Source organism: Carettochelys insculpta, chromosome 3, assembly GCF_033958435.1.
Source record: "Carettochelys insculpta isolate YL-2023 chromosome 3, ASM3395843v1, whole genome shotgun sequence".
NCBI classification, from domain to species: Eukaryota; Metazoa; Chordata; order Testudines; family Carettochelyidae; genus Carettochelys; species Carettochelys insculpta.
In genome coordinates this window covers 46639892-46664314 of record NC_134139.1, presented here as the reverse complement: position 1 = coordinate 46664314, position 24423 = coordinate 46639892, and the positions used below count along the sequence as shown (strand labels likewise).

General features: G+C 40.4%; 1 protein-coding gene across 1 annotated transcript in view; it reads right to left on the bottom strand.

The window, feature by feature from the left end:
* ZFAND3 (zinc finger AN1-type containing 3) overlaps positions 1–24423 on the bottom strand; it is a 265534-nt gene that overhangs the window by 64750 nt on the left and 176361 nt on the right. Inside the window, exon 4 of the mRNA XM_074989794.1 lies at positions 11282–11461. Within this exon, the coding sequence (XP_074845895.1) occupies positions 11282–11461 (180 nt within the window). The remainder of the gene's footprint in view (positions 1–11281; positions 11462–24423) is intronic.

The window sequence follows — 24423 nt, the reverse complement described above, 5'->3', positions numbered from 1 at the left end:
AGTTTGGCCAATTAAGAGTCCAGAGTAGTACCTGGAGCTATAATAATGGATCAGGGAGAATGTGAGAGGTGGGAATGTCCGGAAGGAACTTGTAGGAGGTTCCTGTGGCAAAGCTGAAAGCAGTAGAAGGGGTTTGTCAGCTGACCTCTCCAAGCCAGAGACCTGAAGGCAAGAGAGCAGCAGAGGGAATTGCCTGTTGACTTCCAAGCTGGACAGCTGGATCTAAAAAGCTGAAGAAGGCTGACGCCAGAAGATCTGCAGAGGGATTTGCCAGCTGATGCCCCAAGCCAGGATCAGAACGAAAGAGGCTGGGGAGCAGTGAACGGGCCTACTTGCTGGTCTCCCTGAGAGAAGAGGTTAACAGCAAGGGGGGTGACGGACACTGCATGGCAAAGATCAACTCCCCAAAGGGGGTTGCTTCGGTGAACAAAGATTGTACTCTGACTGGATGGACTAAGATGGCTGAAGAACCCAGCTACAGAGGAAGACACCAGGGCATGTTACGTACTACAACAACATATAAGATCTCATGGGATTTTAAGGACCACATCACTGGAGAAGAGAGAAAGATTATACTGTTAGTCATTTTTTGCACTACGTTTTTGTAATGGACCGACTCTAAGGAACAGCATTATGAAGGCAAGAAAACCTATTATGGAATATTTAAGAACCCATGGGAAGTAGGGTGGTAATCCTAACATCAGGTGGCCACATGAAAGCAGATGGCTGGGGGAATCATTTAAGAAATCATGAGGCTAGCTTAGTAATCATGAGATTTTAAAGAATTTCAGTTCTTTCATGTGCCTTCCAGGATGTACGGTTGTTCTTTAAACAAGAGATGAGCTTCCCTTAAAATCTCACTCCAGGGGCTGGGGCTTCAAATATTACAAGGATTGCTACAAAGACACGAACTGACATCATCATTTTATTTGCAAAATTCAGGCACACAACGTGCGGGTAACTATGTAAGAGCATCACTTCATAACCCTGAAAACACTAATTATATATTACACATATACACATGAAGTCTTGTTAATATAGCTGCAATGTCTGATTATTTTTGGCTTTTGGTATCACTAGCCCACTGTGGCTGCTGTTAACATTGTGCAGTATAGATAGCAATTAGGAAAAACAGATTTTGAAGCAGTCAGCTAAAAATGGTTTGTAGCTCGATAATCAAACATTTCTCTACCAGTCTCTCTCCAAACTCTCTATAAATATTAATAAAAACATAAAAATAGTTAACTTACCTATTTCTTTTGCAGATTTATTACACCTTCAATATGCTCTCTTAATTAGCATGACATTTACATAACAATATAATTAATTTCCATCTACAAGCACACTGGACTAATTAGAAACACATAATCCCTTTTAAATTCCCTGTCAATTTCACTCCGTCATCTGATGGCTGATTTCCTGCAGCATAACTAAATATATTAGTAACGTCAAAACATTACTCTCAAATAATTTTGAGTCTCAATGTTAAAAATAAAGGTTAAAAATACACTAATGTAAAATATCTAGTGACTAAGACTCTTGTTAGGGCATCCTTTAAAATGGATCTATAAAATAACAAAGCCTGCATATGTTCTTGCTTGTGAACCTTTGTTCAATACTCTAATATTATAAGTACCTACAATAGTTTCCTCACCAGGATAATTTTATTTAAAATGAAAGATTCTACGAACGTAAAAGAAACATAAAAATATCAAAGGAGATTATGATGCACTATTTGCTAAGGTATGAGAGTATGCTATTTGAGGAGAAAGACTGACCATTTGTGAAAACCTAGTAACTGGTTAGAACAAATGGACAGCACAGATCCCACCTTGGGGAACACATGCACTCTTGACATGTAAGTCAGAAAGCTCTGGAAAGCAGTTCTGTTGGGACTACTACATACACGTTCCACAGTTCAAATAGCTCAACATTTTTATGAGGGTCAGAAGCTCTGGCCTACACTAGGTCCTTTCCCCCATTTATTCACTGCCAAAGAAGAGTGTGGGGAAAATGGATGGGAAGCAGGAGTCTGGGCTGTCAGTTCACTGAAGGAACCAACCACTGACTAAGTAACCTTTCTTTCTGCCATTACAGAAGGCATATTGTTTGAACCAGAATTCTTTTAAATCTGATGTGCAGGCTCAGTCCTGGGGATTTCTCAGTCTGGTTTTCCCAATCTACCAACTAGCTCCAGGAAAGATACATGGTGGGACTGAAGCCAGCCAGACTGTGTAATAGCATGGAAACTAATACTAAAGTCAAACATTTTCAAAAATGTTAAGAACCATGAATAGATTCAAAAAGTGTGCCATATGAACTGAAAAGGATGTAAGAGAACAAAATGTCCATATTGCCTGTTCACAGGACTCTAAAAGGGCAGTGAACATCTATCTGAACCCTTGTCTGACCTTTTAGCACTGGAAAGGAGCTCGCACAGTGTGCCGAAGGCCATTAGTTCCCAGAAAGCTTCTACTTAGATGCTAAAACCATGTACACTCCCTAAAGGGAGTACCTAGCAATCAAAAGAAGAGCTGGATTTTTTGGGATATTTGTATAGTGAAGAGGGATTTTGTGAAACTTTAGGAAATAAAGAGAGGGCATAGCATTTGGGAAGACCATATAGCTTTGGAAACTTGCCCAAACTGCTAATCTAATTATGCATTTCCTTAATCAGTAGCGACAAACCTAATGTATCTGAATAATCAAGTTTGAAAAGAATCATCAGTTAGTGGCACAAACACAAAGGTATAAACTAAATGGAATCTAAACTTGTGTAAGTTCATTCTGCAGAGAGAGCATTGTCTTTCTGCAGGAAAACATGCAGAACTGAGAAAATTGCCTACGCGCTATGGAAGCTGTACAGCAATTTTTGGTAAGTCTACACTGCAGGAGCGAGTCTCATGCAGCTACCTATTGTGATTCAAGTGCAGCTTGGGCTGTGAAGCCCACCAAAGTTAACCACCTAGGCTTAACAGCCCAAGCCACAACATCCATGCTGCTACATTTAGCACACTGGTTCAAGCTCTGCTAGCAGGAGTTCGTCTGCCTAGGCTAGGAGACAGGGTTCTAGATGCAGTGAAGACATACCAGTAGGTTATACTCCCATTAAACATAGATAAAAGGATTAAACACGAAAAGCCAAAAAGGTGACTGAAGGTTCTCTCATTAAACACCACTAATTAGCACTAAACAAAATCTTTGCTGCTGTCTGGTTGACGTAGTTAGTGCTTATAATAAGGTATTCCACTGGGCCAGCCTTAAGGAAAATGGTGCCCTGGGCAAATTTGTATTTTGGTGCCCATAGCTCCCGGGTCTGCAACCTGCAGCTCTTTAAGGATTTCCCTGTGGTTCCCAATGCTATAACTGCAAAGTTTAAAAAAAACAAAAACAAAACAAAACAAAGACACACCATCTTGATTATTTCTGATAAATAGTGAACATTTAAAACGCCAAAAATGAACAACTCATATCTAAAAAGCAAATATTATATGTCGTCAAAAATTTGGATCAATCCCTTTTTAATATGCGCAATGTATTGTGAGATATGATACTGTATCTGTGCTTTGATCATGTTACTAATAAAGTCTTGATTTTGAAAAGGAAACTTGCAGCATTCCTGCAGCGAAGCGCAACATGCATTTTCAGAAAGAAAAGTGATATTAAATATAACAAATTTGGCATAATTAAAGTGGGGTTGGAATGGCTTCCAAAAAAAAAAAAAAGAGGAAAATCGAAGATGAAAACAGAATTTCAAACTGAATGGACCCAATCCTTCACATTTACATTGAGTTCGTCTAGGCTCCCTTTATGTCTCCTTTGCAATGAGAAACTCACCAATAACAAAAAATACAACCATGAGAGGAACATGTAAAAAAGTTCATGAATGTCCTGCAGTAAACATGCATCACATGCAAATCATTGTTTGAACTGTTCTTAAAACAGGGGTCACAAAAAGTATGGTTTGATGTTATTTATTAAGGACCGTCTTGTAGTGACATGTTGCGGCTCTTGAACTATACAGTTTTTTACTCCACTAAAAAAAACAAACAAAAACAAAAAGAAAACCCTCTTCTTCTTATTTTGGTTGCCGCCCCCTGCCATTCCCCCTGCTGCCTCCCTCCGATCTCCACTCTTCCGCTCTTGTCCCCAGTACATACCCCCATGCCCACTTACCTATGAAGAACTGGTGAACTAATTACAGTAGACCCCTGACTTATGCAGAGGTTGCATTCTTGCACAACCCCATGTAAGTCAAATTTCATGTAACTCAGAGAACCCAGGAAACTGACCAGCTCTAGGCTGCCCGGCAACTCACAGGAGAGGGGAAACTGACTAACGCTGCTGCACTGGTCAGTTTTTCCACTCCTGTCAGGGGTGGCAGCTGAGAGTCAGGCCTCTCACCTGCCCCACCTGGACAGAAGCTGGGAAACCGACCAACACAGTAGTGCTGTTCAGTTTTCCCTCTCCTGTGAGTGGCAGGGAGCTGGTGCCTGGCTCCCAGCTGCCCACCACTCACAGGAGTCAGGAAACTGAGCAGCACAGCAGCGTTGTTCAGTTTCCCCATTCCTCTGAGTGGCGCGGAGCTGGTGCCTGGCTCTTGGCTGCCTGCCATATGCAGGAGCCAGAAAATTGATCACCTTAGCGGTGGGCAACCCAGAGCCAGGTGCCAGATCCCCTCCACTCAGAGTCATGTTAACCCAAGATATGCACAACTGAAGTGTGTGTATGTTGGGGTTCCAGTGTAATGAACTTGCAGTGGGCCAGACTTCTGGTCAGTGCAAGATGGTACAGTTCTGTGGTGCAAGACTAGAGACCCCCGGGGGAATTGGCTGGAGCCTCTCTGTTGTTCATGAGTGTCTGGGAAACCATTCATGTAACTCAATTAGGTGTGTCCCTTCTCAAGGGTGTCTAAGTGCAGTGCCTGACAGAAACGTGACAGTAGCTTGACAGCATGAGGGATACCCCCAGTCTAATGGATTTTGGAGGACAAAGCAGTCCCACAATCCATGTTGCACCCCAGGAACCATGTCAAAACTTCCCTGCCTAATAAGTTGAATTTCAATGTTTGCAAGGTGCTTTTGAAATCTGCACTTAAAACTATTATTAAAAGTCATGTAATAATATAACACTTAGGGATTAGACTTAGAACTGCTTTACTCACACTTGTATAGATATGAGTTTCAGTGTCAGCTTTCTTGGGCCGTTCAGTCAAATGAATGAAGAAAACAAAATGTATTGCCAAATCTGTACTTCCATGGCCAGCCTAAATTGGAGGAAACAACCCTGGCAGCATTTTCCTGGTTTTAATCATGCTTAAAAATTAATATGTCATATATAAAGGCATTCATTTCACTGTTCTACGTACCATCGTCTCAAGCTGCCTACACATTTATGGCATACAGCAAGAGTGCATATGCTATGCTGAAAAGACAAAGCTACAACTCTCATTGTCCCTTAACTAAAGTGTTCCACCTCTCAATCAATCATCTAATTAAGTCAAAAAGCCTGAGTATAGTGGGGCCTTACAACATTATGCGATAAATGTCAATAACAGACTACAGCACTAGCAAACATTAACCTGAGAAGTGTGTTCAAGGGCTCTCCAATGAGAATGTGGACTGATGTCAGTTGATCTTGTGTGTTCCCAGGAAAACTTCATGCATTGTTCCTTAAGGCCACTGTTTTATTTGTACCTGTTGTTAAATATGAGCAGGAATGCAATTAATTACAAAATTAACCATGCTGTCATAGAACAGGCCATTGTTGCAACCCAGCACAATTTAATAGAATTTTGCATTCATTTTAAAGAAAAGGATAGTAATTTGCTCGGGTGGTGAGCTGGGCCGTGGGGGGTTTGAAACAGGGCGGGGGGGGGGCGGGTTGAGCCAGAGCCACATGTGGGGGTAGTGAGCTGGATCTGTGCGCGGGGGTGGGGGTTTGAACCAGGGCTGGTGGTGGGGTTGAGCTGGATTCCATGCACAGGGGGTTTGAACCAGGGCTAGGGGGAGGCGGGGGTTGAGCTGGAGCCAGGCATGGAGCTGTGAGAGGGAGTGGTGAGCCGGAGCCATGCTCGGGTGGTGAGCTGGCAGGGGGTTTGAACAGGGACTGGAGGCGGAGGGGGTTGAGCCAGAGCCAGGCATGGGGGTGAGCCAGAGCCAGGCACGGGTGGTGAGAGGGGCTGGGCAGAGCCAGGCCCAGGGGAATGGGATTTTGAGTGGCACTTAAAATGTGTTAATGTGACTTAAGTACCACTCGAAATCGTGCATTTTGAGGGTCTGCTGTATACAGTGGAGAGATGTCATGTCTGAGTCATTTATTAATTTTGACTTATTCAAGCAAAAGGTAAAAACATGAAGAATCACAAGTGATTGGGAAATGGTTTTGTTAGAGCCTGTCAGAGAGAAGACCTGCAGACAAGGGTATAAGTATCTGTTTGCATCCTTCATGCAGAAATTCTGAAAGACCCAGAATAACTGGGATGCAGTTCTCATTGAAAGCATGGGAATATTTAAAATATGCTCTCTTTTTCAAGCACAGGAGTATGCATGGCATTTTATAAAGCTGTAGTTAGGCAAGTCTTCGCCCTCAGAAGCTTAAGCTCAACATCCAACAACTACATTGTGAAAACAGTCAAAATAATACACCTCAACTCTTCTGATAAAGCTCTGTAATAGAGAAGAATCTTGGCCTTCAGGCACAGTACATGAAGCCCAAATACATTTCAACTTCCAAAAATATTTTCACACTTATAAAGGCTATTTCACTTCTTCTAGAACAATCAAATAGCTTAATGAAAGAATAAACATCACTACTGTGCTGTTACTAGTACTACACAGAAAACTTATGAGTCATGCAATCAATCACTCAAAAGAGGCCATTGACTTAAGGTGTACAGCTTGACACATCTAGCACTAGATTTTTGATGTGTTGAGGAACCACTGAGAACTTTTAGTATCCAGAACATCAGAAAATCAGACCTAGGAGTCTTAAGATGGGCACACAAAAATTGAGGCACAGTCAGTGGTCAGCCCTGAAACTTCTGGCCTAATCCTTTAATAATTGTTCTGCGTCTACACTACCATGTCAAAGCCATAGGTACCTGATAGAAAGTCTGTTTCCATACATTAATTAAGCACTCCTAAGCACTGAAACCTAGTGCACTGAGTTGTTCTAGAAACACAAGCAATTCCCCTCTTCCCTCTCTGATTACAGTATTTGAAAATTCAAAAAGGCCAGGAAAAAGTTAAGCACATAATTAAAATAAAACAATGTCAACTGAGACTAAGAACAACTGAAATATCAAACTTGATTCAGCTGCCAAAGTCAGAGTTTTTCACACTGACATTTTTCTTGTCTTATCACAAGCTAGAGTTAGCTCTAAGCCTGCATGGTGTCAACTACAGTTCCACCTGCATAGAAAAAGGAAAACAATATGACAGCCCCAAAGGAGGAGATGAAAGGCTAAAATTAAGTGAAATTGTTCCATATCTACTGTGACCTTTTCTTTAACAAACTACAGAGAACCTTATCTTAATAAGCAGATTTTTAGATTGGTGTTTAGAGGGGGGAAAAAAACCTTCTTGAGTGGTTCTGCACCCTCTTCTCCCTCCCTAGCAGATTAACTTTGGACAGCCGCCTACTCAAAAGCCCAGCTAACTACTTCCAGAGGAACTATACTAATGCTACCCAAGTAACTAATGCTATGACATCCTACACAAAGGTGGAAAAGGGGATAAAATACAAATAATTACACACAGCTGAGCTAAACGCAGTTTTTTGTTTTTTAAAAATGGATTTAACTATATCCGTTACTAAACAGATAGTTCAATCTGTACAACCCCTGATGCAGGCAGAATTGCACTGTTATCAAAGTGCTTAAATGTGCATGGTCTATTTCCGTAAACTGACTAGGGTTCTAGACCAATATTGGTTAAAAAAAAAAAATCAATAAAAATAACCTGCATGTTCACCAGTCTGAAGACGCCAGAGAGAAAAGTGAAGTGTCAGGCTGTATCTACACTGCAGGAGCATCAGTGCCAATGCCCCTTGTTAGGAGTAATGGAAGTTGATGGGAGCATTTGTTCCTGTTGACCTCCTGCAGTGGAGACGATGTGGAAGCCCAAATTAAGGTAGGTTGACTGCAGCTACATAATTAACAAAGCTGGAATTGCATACCTTAATTCGACCTTCCCATTGAGCGTAGACATGCCCTTAGTAACACACATGAAAAAGATCTTAAAACTGTTACACAGTGTGCAACTCTTACAAGACCTACATTAATTCTGCAAGAGAATTATCAGTCAGAAAACTGGCTAAGCCCACAACAATCCTTCCATTGGTCAGGTAACTGTTCAGACACTGATGTGATACAGGAGATGGAAACCTCTAGTAACCTGGCTATGTATACAAGATGCTCTAGAAATTAAATGATGTTCTTATAGGAAAGCAATCAGAGCTACAAAAGCAAGAAATCATATTTAAATATTGTCTCAAACTGAACTCCTACAAAATCTAACCCTAGGAACTTTCTTCAGAGAAGATTCACTGAATATTTAGATGATGAAAAACTCCCTTAAAGACAAAAAAGGAAAAAACACCCTTCCCTTCCCACAGAGTATGAATCTTACCACAGAAGATTTGTATGGTTCTCTTTACTTGTTATAAAATGATGAACAGAGTTTGTTAATTGAACAAAACAGCAGCAAGTCATTTAGACAATCTGTTTATCCTACAGACTCAACAACCGTGGCAAATACCTTGGCGTGGGACTGATTTAGAAGGCATGGAAAGGAAGGAGGGGACAGAAAGACGGCAGCCTGAGCAGTTCCTGAAAGAGAACACTTCTGAGCACAGCAGTCTTTCCACACTTGTTTAAGGATTAACTTAATGATCCCATACATTGATTCCTGGTGAATTACTGCAATTCTATTCAGTATAGCATGCAGCTGTACATCATCTTACAGTACCGCAACGTATCAATCTTCTTGGAACACTGCTGTAATGAGAGAGGTGTATGCTTTGTAGAACTAGGTACAAAATACATAAGTAATGCATAGAAAAAGACTCCTTTAAATTAAAATAAAAAAAGATTTGAAGTTTGGGTATTCTTCATTATTGGAAAGAACCTTCCACTTTGAGACCATTATCCATCAGAAAAGCTCCATCTGTTGTATAATTATCTCTGATAAATTACACTAGTCTGAGCTTCATTAGAGAGGTGGGGAGCAGAAAAGATAGCTAGCTGGAACTGTAAATAAATCTCACTACTGTTTTTCACTTAAACTAAAGCCATCCCAGCAGGAAAGTGTAAAAAATTGTTTATAGGCAATATTTTGAAATGCTCTGTTGGCTGTGCTGACTAATATCGGTCACCTTGGAACATCCATTCATAAGCGTGTAGCAATTATTGATGGAACACATTTTATTTCTCCAATCCCACCCCCATACACATTCCTTGTAATCCAACTCAAGTCTCAATGAAAACATTTTCACAAAACCTGACTCAGCAGCATGGAAGAAGTGCCCTGTATCACCAAGTAGTAGATCTTGGGTTATGAGTGAGCAGGGGATTGAAGGCCCCAGACCTGTGAAGGCCCAACGTGTTGTTGAATTCTCTAGGTAAGGTGCTGTAAGACCTGCTTTTACAGAACCCCATAGGTTTTTCCATGGAGAAGCGCTGGACAGAGGGAAGTGATGGGATGGTGGCCACCAGCAACTGTGTGTGTGAAGGAAAGACAACAACAGTCACATTGCAAAAGAACTCTTATTACAGCAACTGATATCAGAGTGCCTTGAAGTTTAATTAGTAAGAGGTGCCCATTACTGCCAGCCATAGACTGACAGTACCCAAACACTGCACTCAACATAATACAATCTAATTTTAATTAAAAATTTATGTTATGGTTAGTACAAATGCACTGTCTTACTCCTATACTTGTAAGCAGTGTTGTTGTTGGTTCAAGATATTAGAGAGACAATGTGGGTGAGGTAATATCTTTTATTGGACCAATCCATACTGATATATAGAGCCTTGTTCAAACCACTCAGATTAACCAAACTGAAACCCAACAAATGCAATGTACCAAATCTTCTTCAGCCCTAGTACTTTGAGGCAACTACTATAAATAAGAACTCAAAGGCTGTGTCTACCCTACAAAAATAACAGACTTCGAAGTTGAGCGTCTACATACACCCTACTTCAAAGTTAAACTTCAAAGAAGGGCATGACTCCACTCCAGGGAAGGGAGTAAGGACTTCAAAATTGGGCTCTCTACTTCCAAGTTAACTTTGAAGTAAGGGACAATGTGTGTAGACTCTCTGCTGGCTACTTTGAAGTGTGCCTAACTTCGAAGTTAGTTCCTAGTGTAGACACACCCAAAGTGTTTAAAAATACTGCCATCTCCAAAAGCATCCCTTCTAAAAAAACATGTAGATATAAATACATTCTCCTTGGAACGTGCATATATATCTGTCATTCCTTCAATACAAGGATATTCAGAGCAAGAAATTCTTTCTATATAGCTCACCTTTCAGACAGTAAGGCTTTAGACTGAAGAAAATGAAACTATAAATCACACATTATTTACAAGGGTAATAAATTGTAAACATTTAACTCAATATATCACACAACATTAACTTATATAGAAATTTAGATTTTCCCAAATATCAAATATCAAAGGAGGAAGACATTAGCTCCAAGTTTGTGCATGCCACATCTGATCACTTTACCTCTGCATTTAGACAGGATTCTAGTCTGTAACAGTTCTATACACAAACAGAGAAATGTGAACAAGGAGATGGAGTCAGAAATCCTCTAACAGTCAGTTCTGTGAGGGATTTACCACCAGGTTAACCAACCCTATACTACAGGTAATGCTGTATATAGTAATTTTTGAAAAGGTTTTAAAATAGTCATATATGGACCAAATGGATAAGATTCTGGTTTCCATACCACAATATACAATAGTTTACCTGTAATAATGTAGGGGGGCAGAATTTCACAGAGTGGATAAAATTGTCAATCAAAATCAGCACAACTGAAGTTTAAATAGCTGCACATCAGTATAAAAATACTTTCTAAAATGATGGTGGTCCCTATTTTGTTTGTTCATTTATTAATTAAGCCCATGTGTTTTGACTTTCACGATTATGTTCCATCCCCTCTACTCCCCAAAGGAAAGGTCATAAGTTTCTAATAAGAGCTAGTCACAAAAGGCACTGAGGAAAGAGCAGGTATTTAAGCTTCCTGTTTTCTCCTTCTCAGGGCTCATGCACTTACATTCCTCTTTACTCTGTGAAGTTACATTCAATTCTGTCGAAAGTTGCTGGTTGGAGTTAACAGTCTGCGTAGTTAGCGAGGTATTGCTGTTGTCACTGTTCGTTTCTCCAGAGAACAAATCTGATTGGCTGTTGCTTGTGCTGGGAGTGGAGTCATCATCAGGCTGCTTCTTTTGGAAATCTATCAAAAACAAGGTTGAGAAAATAGAATGAGCTTTGAAGGCTACTCATTTCATTTTATGCTTGCAGCAGCAGAATTGAGAGAGAGAGAGAGAAAAGTCTAAAACTCATTGAGGACACGGCCAGGTTAACATCACTCCAACTGATTCCGTACATATGCTGTAGAATAAAATGGTGAAGTAGCCGTATATTTTTTATTTATACTAAATCTGAAACTTTACTTCAGAATTTCCTTGTTATTAACAAGCAAGTACAACACTAAACATTCTGTCAAAGAAGATGACCGTCCTTGTTCCATGGATCCTGGTCTAAATGAGCATCCAGAGTTTATTTGTCCTTGGTAAACACAAACTTGCTGTTATATGCATCTGAGGAGGTAAGAAGTGGAAGAGGCTCCTTGGGTTACTAAATCCAACTATAAGAATATTTACACTGCACTGTATTCTGAACAGTTCTACATAAAGTGAGTAAAATGCCTGACTCTTTGTCTACACCACTGCACCCCATTATTGTTCCCACCAATTGAGATGATCTGATGGTAGCAACGATAGGAAAGTTCAGAGCTGGTAAGCCAGAGCAAATAAGCCTTCCTGAAGGAAATATGCATTGCCCTTATATTACTTTCTCCAACTATTTTATCTAGCCTGCTATCTGAATACTTCTGATGATGATGTCTACAGGTATGTCTTCACTACAGGGAAAATCCACCTGATAGGGATGTGCAAAATCAAATTATCTGAGGTCGACAGTCAACCCCCGTAGTCCTCAATATTATGAAGTGTAAGGAAGGTCAAGAGGAGAGTTTCTCGCATCGACCTCCCTCTGTGAGGACGGCCAGGTAAGTCGATTGTAAATAAGTTGATTCTAGCTATGCAGTTGCTGTAGCTAGAATTGAGTATCTACAATTGACTTTAATGCCTAGTGTAAACTTGGTCTACGGCTACATCTACATTGCAGCGCATTACAGAACACAGGAGTGTGACTTACAGAACACACTGAAGAGTTGCACTTTAACTGCCCTTTACGGACACTGCAGGCACGAATGAAAAGGTTCCTAGTCTGTGTTAGTCATCTTTCAAATTGGACTATGCTATGTTAAAGTGAATCAGGTACAGTTTAGTTTGTGTCAGCAGCATTCTCAGATGGCATTTAAAGAGCAACACTTGGGTGTGCTCTGCAGGTAACACCCCAACAGTCCTTAATTTGACAGAGTGAAGACAAGCCCTCAGCCCTCTCTTTGGATGATCGCTCCAGTAGCTAGACACTTAAGTGAGGAAATTTAACAACTAAAACCTACAATTTTCTTTTCGTGCTGCTGCTGTTTCTGATATTCTTAAACACTGAGTAATCCTCCATCCTCTCTACTACTACTTAAATCTTTGCAGACAATCATCTATAACCATCCCACTTATCTGGTTTTTGCCAAGCTATATACAGTTAAGTTTCCTTAAAATAAGAGAACTCCTTATATGCTCCATTTATACTGGAGAAAAGTCAAATGCTTAAAGAAAAATATAAATGTCCCCCCCACCCAAACTTTTCATTTGTCACATTTGCTAAATATCAAAGAAAAATTACAGAATTGCCTCCCTTCCGCACCACCTTCTACCAGAGACTATACTTCACATTTCAACTGTAGCAACAGAATACATTAACCCAGGATTCATGACTCTATTATGGGATCCAGACAATGACCTCCCTGAGGACAGCTGTGTCCTCACAAATTGTAAAGAAAAGCTTAGAAAAATACTGGGGGGTTGCAGCCATGGAGCTGGTGGGGTGTTAAGGTTGCAGCAGAATGGGGCCATGGAGCTGGCGGAAGGGTCAGGCTGCTGCGGATTGGGTCTGTGGGGCTGGCAGGGTTGCAGGCAGTGGCAGGTTCGGTCCGTGGGGTGGGCAGGGTCTGCAGAGAAGGCGGGGGGTCAGGTTGAGGCGGGATGGGACTGCAGAGCGGGGGGGGGGGGGTGTTCAGGCTGCTGCAGGTTGGGTCTGTGGGGCCAGTTGGGGGGGGGGGTGTCAGGCTGTGGCGGGTTGGGGCTGTGGAGCCAGTGGGTGTGGGGGGTGGTTTCAGGCTGCTGCGGGTTGGGTCTGCAGGGGGTTCAGGCTGCAGCGAGTTGGATCTGCAAGTCGGGAGAGTAAGGCTTGTATGAGCAGGGGGGAGTTCACTCATCTAGTGAACAAAGGCAGGTACATGAGTCTCTCTTTTTAGCGAGTACTGGTAAGTAAAGTACTCCTTCAACAAGGGATGAGTGTATGTTGACAGTCACTTAGCATCTCATGCAGGCACAGGGCTTACCTAGACTAAGAAAATAGGTAGGTGTTTAAAAATGTTCCTTAAAATTTTCATTTCTTTCAAACACTTTTAAACGCAGAAGAACTCCTTTAAAAAGCTTAAGCTACTTGCAATCCCTCTTTAGGCTCCCAGTTAGCCTCTTCCTATATATAGTATCTCCAAACAGCTAACATGTATTTAAAGGAGTACCTGTGTCTGCACAATAGCTACAAAACAACATTTAAAATCATGCCAGCTCACATTTTCAAACAATCCATATTCCTAGTTTAGAGAAGGCCAGAGATTGAGCTGCCAGGAGCATGAAGCTGGAGCTTCTGTTGCTGAGCTACAAAAGACTCAGCCCAGGACTCGGGGCTCCTGCCTGGCAAGGAAGAGTTCATAGAAAAAAATGTCATCTGCTACAACTGCACAGTCTTGCAACACTGGCAGAGATAGCAGTTATCACAGATAGGTTTTGAAACCTTGGGACAGTCCTGGTCAAATGAGAACTGTTGGCAGCTGTGCTACATTCAGTTTGAGCACGGCCATTGAGCCTGGTTACCAAATCTGACCCTTTACTCTCATGGTGTACATACTGTCTGCACTAAATGGTCCCTATCTGCAAATGAAAGGACAGAGTAGAGAATAGATCAAATGTGTTTTATGACAGATTTATATGGAATACGTTGCACAAAAAGTAAGCTAAGGTGAAAGAAACGAAAGTACCTACAACCTTTGAACACTGGAACAAAATATACAATGGTTACACTCCATATTCTAACAGACACCACTTACTACTCTGCAAAAGCTACTTAAAAACATTAATTTTGGGTTATAATATAGATTTAGAAATTAACTAACATCCTACAAGTCAAAAATTCTCAGCTGATTTCTCTTCCTCCTCCAACATAGGTACACACAGTTTGCTTTGGGGAAAGCTATGCTAACTGTTAAGTTTCATCTGCAAAGCAAGTTTACAGGTGTATTTTAAAGATATTTTAAGAATCAACTTGTATAATGAAAGTCATGACGCCTAATAACAACATAGCTAGCAGTGGCACTATAGTACATTTTCCAAAGCTATTTATTTGCTCAGCATGTGCACTCAATCCAGGCTCCCCGCCCCTATCCCCAAAGGCTACTCATTTTTACACCCTACTAAGAAAACTTTCCTGCTTAAAACTGGGCAGAGAAGGCTGACAAAAATTCATTGTTCAGTATTGTCATTCCCCAGAAGCTTAGTATTGAAAACGATAGCAGACTAGAGCAGTTACATTGCAGCAGTATTCATAATTATATTCTTTTAGCCATAAAGGCCCTAGGATATTCTACATTCAAAATGGTATACTTTATTCATTATGAACTTCTAGTGGATTTGGTAAGCCAATTAGCTCACAAAGAACTCACACTTGATCGGCTTTGTGAGGTAACTGAGCATGTCTATTTTTTGTAATGGTTTCTTTAAAGTCAAAAGGAGACAGGAAGAAAATGGAAATTGCTGCCCACAAACAGCTGAAAGAGATATTTTAGTTCTTCCAAATAAATCACACTGCTTTTGGAACACAAATTCAACTAAAAACTGCTAGACATGAGTTTTATTGGTCCTAATGATGACACACTAGTGCTATCAAAAAAACCCAATAAAATACATAGAATTCAAAAGATACAAGTGGTCTAAAATAGAAATTCCACCATTTTCAAAAGATTCTGTTGTTTACTGAAAAGTCAGAGGACAAAACTTAGAAATTTTTAAAAATAAGTTACCACTTTTTGAAAGCATGCCCATTACATGCCTTGCAGAAGCATCTTAGTGCTCTGAAAATGTCAAATGGTAATGTTAGTTAACTATTTTAGAATCAGTCTTTCAAATGTATAAGAACCTCACATCACTGCTGACATTAAGAACCCACACCATCAGAATAGTTTGCATATTAGAAAACAAAATGCATTAGTAGAGATCCAACAGCACAAGGATATTAAAGTACTTAGTATGGTTAAACAGCTGTCACTTGGAAATCAAGCGCTGCAACCAACAAACACTGAATAACAGAGCGCAGCCTCAGTACATATAACTACAGCTAATTACAGAACATTGTATTGATAGTAAAGATTGTAGTACTAAAGATTGGTAGTAAAGCTACAGTGCAAGACGACCCATTTTTGATACACTGCATTTTTAATTTTAATCATCTCACTCTCACTCCTATAGCCCAAAAAAAAAAGTAATTCCAAAAATGTTGAAGCCAGTTAAACCCAAACTGCTAGCAAAACAGGTAGTTGTATCCTGACAGTTCTAAAATTCTTTTAATTAAAAATCTCAATAAAATTCTCTACAAATGTTATCATTAAGAACTTCAACAAGACAAAGCCAGAATAAGAGCTAGTTAGAACCAAGTGGTCTGTTATTTAAAAAACCTTTTTAAATGAAAATGGTCTGCATGCAGAAGACTCTTCTTTACATTCCATTCTTTGTTGCTTTCCCTATGACAAGAAGCGAGAACTGTGGGGCTGTCTCTATGCTAGCATTCCTCTTTTGAAAGAGGCATGCAAATGAGGGAAATCAAAAATGCAAATGAGACACCGATTTACATATCTGGCACTTCATTTGCAGATCCTTTCAAAAGGACTTTTCGAATGAAGAAAAGCAGTGCAAACATGGCTCTTTCAAAAGTAAACCTCATCTTCGAAAGAACCCTTCTTCCTAAAAAAATTGGAAGAAGGGTTCTTTCAAAGGTGGGGTTTACTTTTGAAAGAGCCACGTCTACACTGCTTTTCTTCTTTTGAAAGACAGATATGCAAATGAGGCATCAGATATGTAAATCTATTCCTCATTTGCATTTTTGATTTCCTTCATGTTCATCTCTCTTTCGAAAGAGGAATGCTAGTATAGACAATGGCCAGGTGAACCATTAAATAACTAAAAATCCACCTTAGTATACTGATACTTCTGTACTTTTCAGTATCCTGTACTGAAATATTATTTTGTAACTTTCAACAGAAATACCCAGATGAGTTTCAATTAACACTTACAGGTATACAAGAAAGGTACTGTGTCATGAGGTAATCAATTATTTTCTCAAGGTCCAAATTTCTTGGCAAGGTACACTCAAGGTTCACACTCCAGAGAAAATAACTATAGTGATGAAGATAAATACATGAAAAGATTTTGTGGTGTGTTCAAAGGCATAGGGCACTCCAGATTTGGCCCACAGTCTGCCAATCGATTGCCCCTTACTATGTTCTTTCCCTAGCATTTTATGCATTGTCCTCCTCCCTACAGAATACATTATGAAGTGCAGTGTTCTACTGACATCAATTTCAATGTGCGCACTCGCTCTCTTTTCCTCCCCTTCAAACCCCACCCTCCCCAAGTCCTAACGACTTCGTGCCTGAAGGAGTAAAAGTAAGCTAGCCAAGAGAAATGCATAAAGTGCAGCTGCTGGGCTCGGTCCCATTCACAAAATTCTACAATATCTCTTACCTCTGCCTTCATTTTGAACAACTGCTTCTGGCCAGGCCCACTGACCAAGCTGGGGGAGGGCTGTCTGTCTCTTGGTTCTGCCCCCTTCGGGGATTGCGGAGCTGACCCCGCCCCAGCCCTGAAACACTCACAACACCTTGCCCAGGGAAGCTGTCAGTTCCCCTAATGCTGGCAGAAACTTTCTGTCTTCTTTCCAGCCAGCAGCTGCCAATCTCAAAACAGAATATACAGTCAGATTCTCAAAGCTAGTTGTATTTTTGAGGGTAGTACCCTGTATGACAGAGGTGGGAAACCTTTTCTGGGTTAGGACTGTATGAAAGCCATGGCTGTGGGGGATGGGCTGAATCGGGGTGCAGGAGTGGGCTGGAAGCCTAGGTGGGAGCAGGGTCGCAGGAGCAGGCGGGGGGGAGGGGTTCTAAGTGACAGGAAGGATGTGGGAGGGTTTGGGGTGGAGGCTGGAAGGGAAGAATCAGGGTGGGGTGAAAAGTCTGCAAGGAAGGGGGCAGAAGTAGGGCACAGCTGGGGAGCTGGGCAGGAAGAGGGTGCAGGAGGGGGCATGGACAGGAGGGGGTGGAGGGTTTTGGGTGCAGGATCTAAAAGGAAGGTCTGGAAGGCAGGGTGCAGGAATGGGGTGGGAGTGGGCATGGGAGCTGTCTGGGGGTGTGGGGTCTGGGTGACAGGGATGCACTTACTTTTGCACCACTCCCAGATGCAACTTGCTCTGCACCCCCTTCCCGCCAAAGGCACCCTCTGCTGCTCTGATTGGCCAGAATACCATGCCGTCACACTTCCATACTGCTATTTGTGACAGGTGTACCCTCAGAGTGGCAGAGTTCCAGCTGCAGAGCTCTGAAGGTGATGCTGCTGACAGTAGCAGCACAGAAGTCAGGGCAGCAGTGGCACAACACCCTCCTGTGACCTCTCCCCACCTCCCACCCACCGCCTCCCCCCACATATGGCAAATGGAAAGCCTATTAGATACCACAGTCCTACATAAAACTTTGTTAAATAATGTAAGAATGTAGGTAAGTATTTCTTACTAAATTAAAAAAAAAAATCAAATGATCCATTTATTAACATTATTAGAAATCAGTGCATCTTTTACTAATTATGTCTTATGTTCCCCAGAGCAAGGTACTCCCAGCCATCACCCCCTGCACTCTAACTGAATGCCCTCCTCCAGAGCCAGGCAGACCCAAGCCCCTACCCCTCGTTCTAATTCAATGCCGGTGACTCACTGGAGGCACCAGCAGAGTCGCTGCTGGAGCCACTGCCAGGGCCCCCACCATGCACTTCATCCACCGAGTGGTGGGGCGCATGTGTGGAGCAGACAGACAGCACTCACCACATGCGGCTCTAAGGAGGAGCCGCACTTAAAGCCCCCAAGAGCCGTATGAAGATCAAGAGCTGCGGGTTGGTCACCCTTGTATTCAGCACAACTCAGATTCCTAGTCGCCACATGTCGTGAGTGGTGAACATATTGGATACCGTGGCTATAGCCATATCTGTCACACAACAGAGGGAGAATTCACTCGAGAGCTATTTCCATCTACATTTTATAATATGAATGAATTTATACAAGCCACTTTATTTACTTGCTAACATGTCATGAACTGAGAGCTGCATAGCTGCAACTAAAAGTCCATGAATTTAAGCAGAAGTATTTGCTTGCTTTAAGAGTAAGAGTTAGCAGTTTCTGATACCTTGTTTTACAAATATTGATGTTGTAATGAGGAGGATGGTACAGTCAAACAAATGACACACATTATGAGAAGTATCAGTATTGTCAAAACTTAATATCTGAATCAGCTAAGTAAATAAAGTTTCTACCAAAAGCGTTACAATTAATCTGGTTTATTCCTGAAATTACTCCATCCTTTGATTTTTTTTCATCTGTACTGCACCTAGAGCTTAGAGGTATGAAACTAGCAAAAAAGTTATTTGGAGAACACTTGCTTCCTATGCAGCATTATTGTGCAGACCACAGTTTTGCCTGCAAGAGTATCATGTTCTTTTTTGCACAGCATAAATTAATGTGGAAGCATTACAACAAATGTCTAACAATCCATTAGCACCACAATAACATGCACAAGAGACTTTTAACTTATTCCAGTCTAATCAGAAAATGGTTTCATGTCTAAAAGAAGGTATATGTTGAAAGCATTGCATGAAAAGGAATATGAATATTATGATATTTAAATTGATACCTTGTACTGTTTAAGTTATTGCATCATTTCATTTTTTTTCTCCAGGGGCCTGGAAACACAACTAATACTCTTTACTCAGATTAGTCAAGGCATTACTCCAAGTTAATTAAATATCAAAATAAATTATTTGTTTAACTTTCCTGCTTCACAACATATTAAAAGCATGTCAAGTGCCTTTTATATTTAAGTGCATTTAAGATAATAAGCTAGGTTCCATCACAAAAAACTTCCACTTATGTACTCTAAATATACATTTGAACACAACCACAGGCTCTGACCCAGGAAAGTCAATTGGACTCCACACTGGACTATCAGTATTTTTGTACTATGCAAAAGGATGTGCTGAGCAGCTTACAGGTAAACAGAGAAGGAGCCTGCCCTGAGGGGTTTATAAATATAGAATTTAAACAATTATTTACATTACAGGATCAGGGCCCCATTATGCTAGGTGCTGTACAAACTTGTAGTTAAAAACAGTCCCTCAGGCAGCTAATAACAACAGGCCATAGGCAGATGAAACACATTTAGAAAGGGGAGAGAAGGCGAGATAACTGTAGTTATGAGAATGTTTTTGTGTGGAACAGCAGCACATACAGTAGAGGTTCTCTCATATCTAGGCAACAAGTGAAAAATGCCAAACTAAAGGAGTGTGGTGGCTATGGATAGAATGTCAGGGCTCTATGGACATTTAATAAATGTTCATTTTAAAAAACATCTTTATAGTCTTGATTCACTCAGAGTACTTAGGCAGGTTTAAATGAAAGGCTGGCATTGTTGAGAGCGCAGAGGGGAGAAGGAGGACATGAAGGGAAAAGAAAGACAAAGGTGTTAATGGGGGGTACACAACAAAGAGCCTTGAAAGCACAGGCATGCAAATTCCTTTGAAAAAGTGGGGCCAGACAGGGTAAATGAGAAATACTCCTTCCCTAGTGCAACATACTAAAAATACATTATTGCATGTGCACTGTGACACACAATACTAGGGATCCAACAAAGATTCCAGAAAACTAGCAGAAGTCTGATTTCCTGTACTTTGCAGCTTTCTTGTAACATATAACAACAGCATCTGATGCAGAACCTACATTCACTAACTGAAAAGGTCTCTCCACATGGACGCTTCAGTTTAGTGTTTATTTTAGGCCTCCTTGTACTCCCTCTGTTACCATAATTCCTTCTAACACAGGGTAGTGGTAATACTAAATTGAACTTTTACAGTAATTTGTATGCTAAACCTAGGTTTTCACATTTAATTTTTCTTTTCAAACATCAGAAAGGGGAGACATCATAGATCCAAAAACAAGCCATGCTACAAAGGCAAAGTGAAGGTGACCAGACGACGGTGGGACTATATCATGCCAAAGTCGGAGATATAAATCCAAGTGACAGCTGTATTCCTGGAAGTACCTGTTTTCATCCTATTTCTTGGGATGACCAGGAATCTGTGTTAAACTGTATAAAAAGTTGCTCACAAAGATTATATTTAATTTTAATACAACTACTGGAGACACAGCATAGAACATGCTCATTTCCCCCCTCAGTCTTATATTCAATGACACTCCTTTTAGGTAACTTTAATCTTCCTTCTGGCAAAAGAAAATTGCGTATGAATAAAAATATCAAGTTGTCTCCCTCGTGGCTATTTTAATCCTTACATAGTCTTGAGACTATAGTCATAGTCTTCTGGCTCAGGAAATCCCTCCTTCATTACCAGGATGCCCTGACTTTAGTATAGTCAGCTATTGGGGAAGTGCAGCAACATTTAAGAGTGACTACTAAACAGAAGCCAACAAGATGGGCTGAACAATGTGATTAACAGGAAAGATTTTATATCAAAAGTCTAAGAAACTAATAATTCCAAAGTTAAATATTTGAAAAACAAGAAGATAAATGGATTTATGTACAAGTGAGCAGAGGTATTTGTAGGAACTCGATTAGCTAGGGCTCTAATATAGCTATTCTAAAAACAATGTCATTTCCACAGCACCACATGCTCCTATTATCTCCACTGTAGTTGTGCAATGCAAAATGGATTGACTGGGTGATGAAAAAATAGTTTCATTAGCACCTGCAGAAATATTCCTTGCCAGTAACTCTCTCACAAAACAGAGACATTGCCTGGACTGTCAGCTGATGAAAAGTAACTCTCTGTGCCATTCACTAGTAAGAGAATCAGACAAATGCAAGTAAATAAATCTATCATTTTAACAAAGGGTCTGCCACTTTTTAAACTGGTGTGCCTACATTTTGACAATATTGTGAAAGAACTTTCAGCCTATAAAACCTGCAAATGTTAAGGACAAGGAAGCTTATTTATTCTGACTCATAAAACTCATTAATATATTGAAGCTATTACTTTGGTAATTGGCATTTCTCATGTTACCTGATATAGGATACCTTGTCCTAAGTAGTCAGCATTCACACCGACACCATTACACAGCATGCACTGTGGAAAAGTGCTGCATACCACTACAGAAAAGTGTCTTATTGCAAACTAAAAATTTAGAATGCCAGCTATTTAACAGCTGGTTCTATTGCTGGAGCTAGTAAAATAATTGTTTTCTTTACACAATGTAGTTTTCATATATGGATTCCTGTGACAAGAGTTCCTCGGGAACCAAATGAGGTTACACAATGTGGACCAAACTGAAAAAAACGGGGGAGCCACTCCCCAAGGCTGGTGGTTATTCCAATACTTAGATTTAATAAAGAAGCATCTATAATCCCTTTCAAATTCTGGTTACCCAGAAGCTAACAACACAGTTCCCTTAAAGCGACTCAACATTAGGCCTCAACCCAGCTGTCATGACAAGCAAAGGTTTACCAATCCCATAGGCGCAGACACATTACCTCCAGGGGTCAATGGATATTTCTGATCTTTACCTCAAATATAAACTTATAGCCTACCCCTGTTAATTAAAGTTTATTTATTTTCAAAAGAGTGTACTGGTTAAAATATCAATTACACATAGGCTGTGGCCACACTTAGCTAAAACTTCAAAATGGCCACGCTAATGCCCAAATCAGAGGATACTAATAAGATGCTGAAATGAATATCAGCTGATAGGAATAAGAGGATTTTGAAGTCTGTGAGGTCCTTTCGAAAAGGACCCCCATGCAGCCGAGCTGTGTTAGAGCAAAACGTGGCACTTTTGAGTGCCACGGCCGGCAGCATGTTTATTAGTATCCTCCGCTTTGGCCATTAGCATGGTCATTTTGAAGTTTTAGTCAAGTGTGACCACAGCCATGGACACGAATACAGTTCTGAGATCAGATTCACAGTAGAAATGATGAGTTTTGTAGCTGCAAAGAGTTCTTACAGAATTAGTCTGTTACACTCCAAAATTTATATTTCACATTGGATCCAAGCAGGGTTGGAGATTTCAAATTTTATGATTTAAAGTTTTCCCTGACAAATCACCAATCACCACCCACTTTCTATGTGATTTCATGGAATATACACACACCAAAATGCTGTGTGTAACAAATTCTCTCACTGTGATTAGCAGAACTTGATAAATAAACGGACACAAAAAGAAAGAACCTGGCAACATGGGAGAGTCCAAGGAAATGGACTAAAATTAAGTGAACTTTTACAACTATATTCATAATAACTGAGGGCCCTTGAAAGCTGGATTACTAATTGATGGATACAGAATTTAATTATACTTCACATTTACTCTGGACACTTGAATCAAAAGGTATGTAGAAACTAATATTGTTTCAATAAAAAGCTTTCAATTAGCTTCTCTTGTACTCCTAGTATCTTCATAGCCAGCCTTGACATGACCTTTCTGATGTCTAGAGAGAAACCTGGAACTTCAAAACATGTCTATTTTTAATTGATTCCTCTACTCCAGTCTACACAGCTTCAATTAAAAGGACGTTTGCCTCATTTTCTGTCAATGAGATTCATTTACAGTTCAAGCATCCTCAAATATTTGCCTCCTATGTGAACTGGAAGAATTTTCATAAGGGACAAAATGTCTGTGTTAAACGGACTCTTTCTGCTTCTAATTAACAGCTAGATGGCGCTTGCCTTTTTCCTCATCCCTAGTTAAGGTAACAACCACTCAATGAATTGGGCAAACAACATTCTCAAGCTCTAAGTATATTACAGATTCATCACAACCACCCATTTGTTTCCTTAGAACAGTGGTTTCCAACCTGGGCTCTGCAAACCCCTGGGGGTCCACAAGGGTACTGCAAGGGTTCTATGAAAAAAAAATAAAAATAAATAAAAATGATCATAGAAATTAAGTTTTAAATAAACTGCAAAGTTGCAATCAATTATATATTTTAAATTAAATATCCCCCAATCATGTAATTAACTGCTGTCAAAAATCTATGTTGTGATTTCCTTTTCCATTTAATGAAGTGTGCATAGCCTCTAAAATTGGCTTTCATGGGGGGAGGGGTGACTGAGGGTCTGAACTTGTGAAAAGGTTGGGAACCTTTGTCTTAGAACAAAGGCACACATCTATACAGCTCTCTGGAAGAGAGAAGAGAAGTAGGCAAAAGCCTAAGAATCTTATTTTCTTTATAAGAGGGTTGTGGGGAAAGGAGACAATACTTTTCTTTGTCCCACCCATGATGTACTGGGAATGTTAAATTTTTCCAAAGAGAGGATCTAGATAAAGCAAGTTAACTAGTCTGAGAGTCGCAGTTTTGCCTTTGTGGTCCCCGTTTCCAACAAATCACCATCTCTTTCATGCCCAGCAGTGACAAACACTTTGTAGATGAGGGAGTCAGTCACTTTTGTAATGCTTTTCCACACAGAGCTACTAGGAGGTGGAACAGCTCCTAACTTCATCTACCATGTAACTTCTTTAACTTTCTTAGCTTTTACAAAATCCAGTCAGTGAAAACCTTGAGGTTATGACACTGCCTTTCCTTAACTGCACATTATTATTATAAGGATACCAAAGAGAAGCGCACACGTATACTTCTTTGCTGTTCAGCTGATCATTTCTAAAGTTAGAGATGGCAGAATAAAACCACCACAA